Below are 11,194 nucleotides of genomic sequence, written 5' to 3'. Positions count from 1 at the left end.
TCGATGCGGGTGTCTGTTAAAAACAACAAGAGTCATGAATGAAATAATTCAAAAACTGTTTCCGACTTTGAGGTCCCGACTCCGAAAGGCTCGTGAAAAAGTCTCGACTCTGCAAGAAGAATGCCAATGCAGTGTGAGAAAGTAACCGCACAGCCCAAGTGCACCCACCACTCCTCTCTTGCCATACTTGGCAATGCCTTTCTTGCTTTGTCGCTATTGGTTAGAACGGAGAAGGTCCCGACTGACCCGGACACGCAACCGAGGCCCGTTTACTGACTGCAGCCTTTCCTTCCTGTAAGACCGGTTGAGGAAGTGAATTTCGCTGACAGGGCTGGGTTCACTGAGGGAGAGGCGAACAAAACATCTTCCGCGGGGGACAGAAAAAAAAACAAGAAAGCGAGAAGAGCGTTTTGACAAACCATTCGAAGGTTATAAGGCGTACAGTCACCGGTGATATTGTGCCTCCCCTGCGCAGCTGAGAACGCCGCAGACATGGTAAGGGTCGCGCGGTTGGACCTGGAGCGAGCGAACGAGAGGGGGAAGACTTTTGCTTGGGCTAGTGGCTAACTAGCAGCTATTGGTGCTACGCGGGGCTAAGCTAACGCTAGCAGGAGCTGCCAGCTGCTAGCTGCTAGTAACCTGATAGGAACAGCTGGAGTTGACCGAAGAGTTGACAATAAGTTACATACGCGTTAATTACCGCCGCGATCATTTTAGACGTAACGTGAAACAAAATACATTTTAACGTATGGCCAAGCGAACAGCAGCTTCCTCCAGCTAGTTTGTGAGCTAGCTATTAGCTTAGCTCCGTAGGCGTAAAGTTAGCACAGGATGTTTTGGATTTGACACGAGTTCGTGAAATGGATTTGAGTGGAGTCCCGATACAACACACGCGCAGAACTCAGCCCACTGCTCGTGTACCACCCACGTACACGCAGGTTAAAATAGCCCAACGCGGTGCCCGTTGCTATATTAAGATTGGGCTGCTCCCAACATTCGCTATCATGACAAGCTGGCTGTCAATCTCAAGTGGTCATTCTTGAAGTTTGTCTGGTTAGTTTGTTCTCAGTTTTCTTATTTTGCTTACCTTGAAGAAAGCCAGCATCTCAAAACAATGCTTTTGTTGTTGTTGCAGACCAATCACCTCGAATACAGTTTGCCCATGTTTCAAACATGACAGTCAGAGCCATTGAATTTCTTATTTGGTCGGCAGGAGCTGATGTCTAACTTTTCCTGCAGCTTCTTCTCCAAAGGACTTTGGGTTTGCAACAAAAAATGTCAACATGTTTCTGGACTGAGTCTAGTCCACGTCCTGACGAATGTTGAGAGGTGCCTTTGAGCAATACACCAAACCAACCACCCCTGCCCAATCTCTCACACCCCTTTCACTGTGGACATCATTCCTTGCATTCTTGTTCGTGTGCCATCTGGTTCTGTGTGCAATGTTTGTTTGTTTTGTTTTTTTTACAGAAGAGTGTTTGTGAATTTCCCCCTTATGAAATCCATAAGGGGGAAATTACTGAAAGTCCTGAATTGCCATTCCCCAAAGTTTACACTCCATGTCTTCTTGCCGAACTGGTACAAGCAGCTGTCCCGTCTCTCCAGTCGCCTGCTCTCCCCGGCCTCACTTCATCCATCCTGCTAGCTCAGCTCCCCCTCTAACCTCAGAGTTGTTGCTCCGAACTAGTGTTTACTCAAAGACGGGAGCACTGCTAAACACAACGTCAAAGGAGGCGCAGGTGTCTGAGTGAACATCCTGACGCATCGGCTGAAAGCGACTTTTAAGACGAGGCGAAAAGAAACATTGCAGTAAATTTGACATGACCTTGAAACAAGTGTTTTGTTAAGGGTCGTCTTTGATGAAAATGTTTACAGGAAGCTGGACGAAATTCAGTGAATTGCGTTTGAATGGTTATAAGAGTCCCATCTGTTGCAATGGCACGCTTCTATATCTACTCTCTTTCTAGAAGTTACATTTAATGTATTGGGTGCACTTAAACTAGTCATTGCCAACCGACATTTACTTATCTACGATGAAGAACGTTAATTATTTCATTGTTTCAAATATAAGGTTTAATGGGATCGCTGTCACATGCTCTGAACTCCAGTTGCAGTGCTGGTGTTGAACAGAATAATGCTACGTGGTGGTCTGCATGGAAGTCGTGCGACTTCACAAAGATGCTTTGTTAGACCGTAACTGAACTATCGCACACTGGGCGGGTTTCTGCATCTAGTTTTCGTTAGTGGCACCGTCTGCCTCAAGTTTTGCTGCAGTTTGAAATTTGAATCACAGGTTAACGGCATCGCAACATTACAGGCATAACGGCCATTCAAAAATTACTATAAACATTTCCAGATGTGAAGTGAGTTCCAGCCAGCTGCTTTCAAGTCATACTAGTATAGTATATACAGTATATTGTGTGTGTTTTTTTTTGTAATTAAAAAAAAAAAGCGAAGTGTGGGGAGTCACGGTCGGGAAAGTGCATGAGAGCCTTCACGCCGTAAGTTACTTAAGGAATCTTAAGCAAAAGCACTAGTTAAGTCAAAATTAGCGTGAACACGTATGAAAACCACTTCAAGACCAAAAATATTAAGCATTCAAATGAAAGCGTAAGCACAGTGGTAACGACACATCCCTCCTTCTAATGTGTCCATTCTTGTATCGCTGTGCAAACCAGTTAATTGTTGGCCGTTTGCAATCTTAAAACATCTATCACGACAGCAAATTTCAGTTCAGCAAGCATCAGGATCAACTCTGGGCCAGTGTTCGGTCTTTTTAGTTGCACTTATTCCAAAAGATGAACTTCAATCATGTATGATGTCTCGCACGACATCAGCATATCACGTGAGACATCCACTCACAGAAGCTCAGTTCATCACTCAAAAAAAGAAAAGAGAGAAAAAGTGCGTGCTAATCTGATTTTGTTTTCTTTTTGTGACACAAGAAGCATTAAAGGGGAACTCTGTATGAATAATACAGAGGTTGAACAACGTCCCTGAATGGATTTTCCTAATCAGTCAAAGTTCCACCATTGTGTTTTTGTGCCCTTTCACTCTTCCATAGCCGCCTACAGTTTGCTTTTCTCCGCATTCCCCAGCGTTTCGTGTCGTGGCTGGTCTGCTCTGTTTTCCACTGCATATTTAAGGAAGAGAATCCCCCCTGGGTGAGACTTTGCTGTGTACTCCTCTGTTCTCACTTCCAGTCTTAATAGACACTTTTCATTCTGACCTCAGATCTTGGGTTGTCGCTTTTGAATCATTTGAGAATTGATTATCCCCACAACTCTTCCAGCGGCTATTCAAGTCATCGGAGTCCCCTTTCGTTTACATTTCCAACTTTCGCACGCCGTAACATGATTTCTAGTCGGCTTGTACAAACCTGATGTAACTAAACACATAAGTCCAGGCGCCAGTGTTTTTCCCACTTCCACTACCCATATTTGTTAATGAAGTACAGTCGTGTGGTCGTCGATCCGCACGGCTGACTTCCCTGCAGGAAGTGTAAGCTCGATTCCCACTGTGACCGGAGGTGTAAAGGGGAGTGTGAATGGTCGTCAGTGTCTTGCGAGCGGAAGTGGTCCAACGCTGTCCATGGGACTGTTAGATGGCTGTGAACGTTATTCATTCTTTTTGCCTGTGGCGCAAACAAAAAAGTCTTCAAAATGACTACCTTGGAATGATTACACTGAAATCGATAAACATGAAAGACGAACTGTGTGCTGCCTCACCAATCGTCGTTTATAGCCAATCGCAGCAGCTTTTATTCATGTCACAAGTAAGCAAACGCATCAGAAAATACACACCTGCAACAAAGACCAACGTAACCTAATGAGGAGTGGACTCTACACCGTATTCCTTAAACTATACAGGTATCGTTTCAACTGTTTTGATTTGCATCTTCATCAAACAAAATTGTTGCACTAAATAAAAAAAAGTAGACTCCATCACACACTTTTTTGGAACATCAATGAAGGCTGAACCACACTAAAGGAGTGCTTGTGAAGACTCGACTTGCTAATTCATATTTTACTAGGACAATGCTCACGTGACAAGATGTGAGTGCTATTCATGCTGAAGCTGGAAATGTTCTGAGTGCACTTAAACAGGGCAAGTGGCACTTGGCCTGCAAAGGGTGTGTGTGTGTGTGTGTGTGTGTGTGTGTGTGTGGTTTTTTTTCCCACAGGCCTCCACACTCGTACGGACAGCAGCCACTCTTCAGCTGTGTCTGTCTTATGTGTTGTTGTATTATTTTGTTATTTTGACTTCAAGACGGCGCAGCGAGAGTGGCTGCCTTTACAGCAGCTCCTATATTTTGTTCTTCTACTTCTCCCTTTCATAATTTTGCTCCTGTGAATTGGGAATTTCCCGTTGTGAGACTAATAAAGGTTTTCTTATTATAATTCTATGCTGAGAATGAAATAATTTACTCTGAGGATAACTCGCTCTTGGTTGATGGCGAACGTTTTGTAGCCTACAATAGTTGTGGGAGCAGATCGAAAGCTTTGAACGCAAACAGTGCAAACCAAGGCAGGTCGGTCGGGTTTTGAAATGGCCCGTGTTTATCTGGACACAAGCAGCCTTCTCGATCTGACTGATCCAAATGTTGTGTTTTTCAGAGTGAACAGCAGTTAGACTGTGCTCTGGACTTGATGCGGCGTCTGCCGCCACAACAGATCGAGAGGAACCTCAGCGACCTCATTGACCTGGTGAGTCTGCTTATTTTGTCAGAATTTCCTCCCCTCTGTGGGGTGGTCTCACGCCAAAGTTTTAGAGGTGTTACCCATTGTGGGGACAATTGCGGTGCCTAATAGATTTATTAGGCCACCTGTTAAAAATCGTCCAAATTTCATATGTTTTACAATTTTAAACAGGAATGAGGCATTTCGAACGGAATCTAACTTTTTGTACCCACACTTGCTTCAGTTTCTCAGAGAAGAAAATGCTCAAGTATGCAAGAAAATAACTCTCATTTGACATCTGTTTAGTCATGGTTCAAACTGAACTTTTAAAAAAAACTTTTTTCTGGATGAAAATGTTTTTTGAAAATGACTCAAAAATTGACACACCTTCATGGCTAATAATAATGATAATGACATTTTTGAATGGTTGGGTTTTGTTCTACATTTGTTAAGCACCGTCGTGATGTATTGACGACAGGTCGTAAGAAGACACCAGTCAAACCAAAAAGAATCTGATTGGAAGACAGCTACTCTGCTCCCCAACATACCATAAATTGTAACGGTACTGCATTAGACTATTTATATTTCCGCATTTAAAAAAAATCCTAAAGATGGTTAATTCAGAGCTATAATTGTTCAGTGATCTTTGTTTAATATGCAGGACAAGGTCCTTGATGCATTTTGAAATATAGATTTTGTTAACATGAATTTTCCGCATTAAGCATGCATACATTGCATCTTAATGGGCTTAGCGGAGGATGGAGAAGGATGTCACGCACACACATTCCATCCACCATGCATGTCCTTCACTTTCTTACCTTACCTACTGAACAGCGTTTATTTCAACTGTTTCATGGGGGAGGGGGGGAAATCAGCAAAATTTAGACTGATTAGTATTATTTGGAAAAGGTCGACCAAAATAAACGACGGAGGAATCATTTAGTCGGGCCCTAACATTTACTTATGTAAACATTGTTCCGTTTGTTTTATGTGCATCCATGTCATTTCAGCGACACGGGAAGTTGCATTTGTTTTTGTCACAACTCCATTAAAAAATCAATCAAAAAATAGAAAAATCCAAATTGACTATCTTGTCTGCAGTGTGAACATAGCCTTGCTGTGTTTTACCGGAACAATCCAAGCTAGGAGGAAAACAAATGAAGTCACACTCCCAGTGCGACATCTTGTTTGCGGTGGATTACATTCGCCCACCACCCCACCTGCTCACCTTATTTGCCCCTCACCTTCGACCTCTCTCCCCGCTGTGTATAGTAATTAGTGATTATTATCGTTGCTGCCAATCACTTTTTTTTTTCTACCCATCTTGGCTGGACGGAACTTTGAGCTTCGCCATCTTGGCCCCATCTCAAGTATCGGGTATTTTAAGTCACCTGAAATCACTTTTCTGTCCTGCACACTCACTTCCTTTCCTTATTTTTTTTTTTATTTAGGCCAGCCTGCTGGCAGGTGTGCGTGCGTGCGTGTGTTCCTGTGTGTTTGGAATTGGGAATGTGGGCTCCTTTTCAGGGAAAACAGGGCCTCTTTTGTGTTTGTGCAACGATGCAGTGGACATAAAGGGTCCATGTCAGTCTGTGAGAAGTAATTTGTACCACCTTATCCCCAAGATATAATGTTTCCTACTGATATTTTATTCCTCCTCTGCTTATTAAGGGAAGCTGGAATGTCAGTAGGAGACATTCAACCATTTCTTGCCTTAAATGGAGGTATTCTTTTCTCTTGCGTGTCATGTTGTCACGAGAACCCTGGGAGTTTTTGTTTTGCTCTCGAACTGTCAGTTTGGCCCCTGGTCTCTCCTCGAGATGCAGCCACACTCTCGTGTTGATTCTGGAAAACCTTGCAAAGCTTTTCTCCATGTATTTTTGTCCAGGTGCCCAGCCTGTGCGAGGACCTTCTCTCCTCCGTGGACCAGCCCCTGAAGATCGCCCGTGACAAGGCTGTGGGCAAAGACTATCTGCTCTGTGATTACAATCGGGATGGTGACTCCTACAGGTAGAGAGCGTTACTGCAACAGGGTCATGGATGAAACGAGACCTCTCACGAGACTTAAAACGGCTACAAGGACACAGCAAATTACCAATGTGTATGTAGATAAATATCATACATTTGTTGGTGAGGCAAACATGGTCAAATGCAAGGCAAGGCAGCTTTATTTATGTTGCGCATTTTATACATAAGGCAACTCGGTGTGCTTGTAAAGGGATTTTCTTTGTTAAATGCAACTGCTGCATCTGTGCAGTACGTTTTTTCCGACATGCTCATAATACATTTTCATCAGACAAGAGCATATGGATATTTTGTTTTGTCATACGCAGACATGCTAATCTAAATATAAAAAAATATTGACATAGAACTATCATTTTAATCAGCTTTTTTCAATGAGAAAAAAAAGTGTTGAATAACATAAACAGGTTTACTTCATTTCCCGTGATCCCCAAAGTTTTATGTACTTTGAACACTTAAAAAGTTCTACTTCCTGGTACTTTAGATCCCCGTGGAGTAATAAGTATGACCCTCCCATTGAAGACGGTGCCATGCCTTCATCTCGCTTGAGGAAACTGGAGGTCGAAGCCAATAACGCCTTTGATCAGTACAGAGACCTGTGAGTTTACATGAAATAAACTAAAAAAGACTCGCACACACACTAATACATTCACCCTCGTGCAACTCCCAAATTTGTTTGCAGGTACTTTGAGGGTGGGGTCTCATCAGTGTACCTTTGGGATTTGGACCACGGCTTCGCTGGCGTTATTCTCATCAAAAAGGCTGGCGATGGATCCAAAAAGATCAAAGGGTGTTGGGACTCCATCCATGTCGTAGAGGTGCAGGTGAGTTTCGAGTCTCACTGGTCCTGTGCATGTAAGTTTGCCAAATTGCAGAACAGAGAAGAACTCTTCTGAAACAACAGCGGAATCCAAGATGCACCATTCAGCAAGTTGTGATCTTGACGTTTTCAGGAAAAGTCCACTGGACGCAACGCGCACTACAAACTCACCTCCACCGTCATGTTGTGGCTTCAGACGACTAAGAGTGACTCTGGCACCATGAATCTGGGCGGTAGCCTCACAAGACAAGTACGCTGTCAAACTTGAGCGCGACTAACTTGACCTGCCTCACGTCAACTCACTTTTTTTTTCTCCGCAGGCGGAAAAAGACGATACAGTTGGAGAGTCCTCACCCCACATCGCCAACATCGGCCGTCTCGTCGAAGTCAGTATAGTGACGAGCAGACTGATTCATGATCTTAATTTTTTTTTTTCCTTTAATCTACTGCATCAACGTTAAGACTTCCTGAGTAATCTGTTTGCTTATTCTCCCATTAAGCATTGCCATGTCTCGTTGCAGGAAATGGAGAACAAGATTCGCTCCACACTGAATGATATCTACTTTGGGAAAACTAAGGATATTGTCAACGGACTTAGGTAAGGATTATAAGGGGATTGGTGTTCTCTCGTTTCCTTGAAAAAGCACCAGCAGCCACAGCTCCTACTGAGAACACTCATCCTATTTGTTTCCTTCTTTGTTTCAGACCTTATATCTGCTTGAAGCTAATTTTAGAGAGGTGCCAACCCTCATGATTTCCTGGAATGCCCAGGAGTCAAAATCTGTGCAATTCCCAACATTACGGACATCTAACAGATCCGTCTGATCTCCCCCGCCACCCTAAAAAAAAAAAAAATGCACACTTGATGAGTCGTCTCTGATGCAAAATTGAGACTGAACACAAAATACCTTTTAAAAAAATACTGTGGGGAATTGTACTGATTTCTGTCTCCTGAGGCTTCATAGCATCTCTACATTAATTTTTTTTTAATGTACAGCCTGTCCTCTTCCCCCAATCTCCACAACCTTTCTGTATTTCTATTTTTGTATATTTCAAGCATTGCTTTTTCCATGTTCTGTCCACCGCATAAACCTTTCCCTCCAACCCTCCTCTTATCTCCGCTCTAGATCTATTGAGTCTTTGCCTGATAACCAAAAGTACCGGCAGCTCCAGAGGGAGCTGTCGCAGGTCCTCACCCAGCGTCAGATCTTCATTGACTAGGGCCGGAGGTACAGCCTGGCATGAGGAGTGTGCACGTGTGTGGAAAACATTAAAAGCTGAGCGGGACTGACGCTCAGTTCTGTTGGTCCTGTTTACCTGAAAACAAAATACCAGGCAATGAGCCAAAACAGTTGCAGCTTGACCCCCGAGTGGTGCTTAATAGCCGAAATTCCCAAAATAAGAAAGCCTTCAAAAAGAGACCCCCGTATGTATAAAGTCAAGGGCTTTCCTGGCCCAAATTAATGCAGGGGTGGTTCCATCCTAACCATGCACCATGACGTGCATGTATTCTGTAAATTCATCCGACACACTTTCTTTTACAGGAAACGTACTTCCAATATTTACCTGTTTGTGAAATCTACTCTGGACCATCAGGACGCCGATAGCATCGCTAGCGGGTGGGGGGGGATAAAAAAAACATGATTTGATCTGTTTCTTCTTCAGTACTCGCTTCATGTCTTTCATGTGCACGGCTTTTGATATAGCGCCTCCGTATTGGTACAATGCTGAAACTGCAGCGCAATTTTGAGCGCAGGAACAACCCTGTATAAAGTGTGACCATATGGACATAACTGCATTGAATTTCTATTTTGGTAACTGTGTTTAGTTACAGTTGGCGCCTGTGAGGAAGCAAACATCACTGAAATGCACTTTACTAGCTTCCTATTGTAGCAACCGACCACACGTTCCTCAAGTGCCTTTAAAATAAGACGCACCTTCTCATCGACCACGTTAGGCACACCTGCGTGATCCAAGAATACAAGGGCAAGATCATAAATTCTGCCAGGCGATAATACGCAGTTTTGAATGTCACTCAAGAATTTGAAGTGTTAATTTACTTGGCTTTAATATCACAGCGGGACTGAATTGCAGTTACTCCGAGGTGTTTCTAATATTTTGGGACATGAGAAGGCGCAACGGTACAATGCGGTTTGATATATTTGAAGTTGAAACGACCTGATTGCTGAGGAAGTTTGTCGTGTGGCAAGGTGAATGCTGCTTTCTTACTCAGGAGGAGAAACCGGACTTAGACAATTTATACTGTACTAACATTCTTACAGAGATTTGTTTTCTTCTTGTTTTTGTGCCCACACTGACTGATTGATTGATTGTCATGCGTGTCTGTCTGTCTGTCTCTCTCCCTTGCAGGAGTGTTACATCTCTGGCTGACAAGTCAAAGCAGGAGGCTCTCCAAAGCGAACTGTTCAAGGCGCTCAAACTGAAAAACCAAAGCTAGAGATGCTACTGTTCTGTCCGTTTCTCTCCGCCCTCTCTTCTCATGTTAATTTTCCCGCGTCTGTCTCTCTCGCTGCACTCTTGTTTATTTGTGGGAAAGAAAAAAAAAAAAAAAAAAGAGAAAATGCTTCGCTTTTCTCTCGCCCCTTTCTCCTGTTAAATTTGGTTGTTTTCATGTATTTCTCCATGTTCTGAAGCCATTCACTCACACTCCCTTCCATGTTCCCCGAAACTAAAGATAGCATTATGACGGTTAATGATAGTCTTGCAGCGTGAGGGTCGGTGTAGTACTAATACCCCAAGCCCCCCCCATTTCCGCGATGTCCTCAGTCATTTGGAACTGAACGATCTTTATTTCCTCTCAGTCGAGGAGATAAACGTGCACAGGCTGTTGTGCTCTCAGTGGCATCGTCGTGATCACGTTTCTTCCTTGAACACAACCTTAGATTTCTCTGTCCAAATTGATAACTGTCGTTTTAATCTTCCCCTCACATGGAGGCTTTTGCCTTGTGTCGGAAGATTTTTACTCATCATCTGTCGGCATGCATGTGAGCCCGTGTGTAAGCGGGAGTTGCAGTCAGTGGAAAATACTTACCGCCATAATAATGACCCCCCCCTACCACCTTGCCACAATGTGTATAACATGACCTCTTGACAGTATCTTAACTTTTCCCTCTGCTCACCTTCTATGTCTTTGTTGGGGGTCACAGTTTTTGTCAGTGGAAACCTTTGACCGTTTCCATTTTGGAGGGGAAACTTTGTATTTTGTTTTTGTTTTAATTTTGTAAAGCTTATGATTCATATTGTATTAGAGCCTCCAGCAACAATAAAGTAAAAAAAGCTACCCTTCTTCTGTTTCTTCATAGGAGAGACGATTAGGGATGGACCATCGATTGATTGAATGTTACAAATGTAGTTGATTGTGTGGAATTGTTGCTGCAAAAGCAGACGCGCTTTTAATTCACCTTTTGGTGTAAAATCCAATTAATCGGCTTCATGCAGCCGATTCTCCTATTAAAAATAATCTAAATCCCTGTAAGTTGACAAAGTCATTGCAGTCAAATGTCCATCCGTACTGCAGAGTTCTAGCGACAGTTAACATGTTATATATGTATGACGTAGACCACTGCTTCATTTTACTTCTAATTTACAGTACAACCAAAAGGACATTTCACCATTCAATACCATAATTGTTGCATAGGCCTGTTTTTCACCT

At 43.2% G+C, this 11,194-nt stretch overlaps 1 protein-coding gene across 2 annotated transcripts; it reads left to right on the top strand.

The window, feature by feature from the left end:
* Nucleotides 1–267: 267 nt before the first annotated feature.
* capzb (capping actin protein of muscle Z-line subunit beta) lies at nt 268–10,822 on the top strand. Of its 2 annotated transcripts, XM_052076705.1 has the most exons (10): nt 268–495; nt 4,617–4,706; nt 6,568–6,689; nt 7,186–7,299; nt 7,384–7,525; nt 7,655–7,771; nt 7,842–7,907; nt 8,043–8,119; nt 8,649–8,750; nt 9,892–10,103. In XM_052076705.1, exons 1-9 carry the CDS (start codon nt 493–495, stop codon nt 8,740–8,742), a joined length of 825 nt encoding a protein of 274 aa, XP_051932665.1. In that variant the 5' UTR covers nt 268–492; the 3' UTR covers nt 8,743–8,750; nt 9,892–10,103. The 2 variants fall into 2 exon arrangements, with proteins under 2 accessions (XP_051932665.1, XP_051932666.1); XM_052076706.1 differs by lacking the exon at nt 8,649–8,750 and having other exon boundaries at nt 272–495; nt 9,892–10,822.
* The last annotated feature ends 372 nt before the right edge of the window (nt 10,823–11,194 follow it).

Source organism: Hippocampus zosterae, chromosome 9 (assembly GCF_025434085.1).
Source record: "Hippocampus zosterae strain Florida chromosome 9, ASM2543408v3, whole genome shotgun sequence".
In the NCBI taxonomy this organism is placed as follows: domain Eukaryota; kingdom Metazoa; phylum Chordata; class Actinopteri; order Syngnathiformes; family Syngnathidae; genus Hippocampus; species Hippocampus zosterae.
Note: the sequence above shows the minus strand (reverse complement) of the source record. Positions and strands in the feature narration are given on the sequence as shown.

Excerpts from the sequence above, each read along its gene's own strand:
- capzb (XM_052076705.1), top strand. Across the intron at positions 7,908-8,042 it reads ACATCGGCCGTCTCGTCGAA|GAAATGGAGAACAAGATTCG; the intron begins GTCAGTATAGTG and ends GTCTCGTTGCAG. Across the intron at positions 8,120-8,648 it reads GATATTGTCAACGGACTTAG|ATCTATTGAGTCTTTGCCTG; the intron begins GTAAGGATTATA and ends TCTCCGCTCTAG.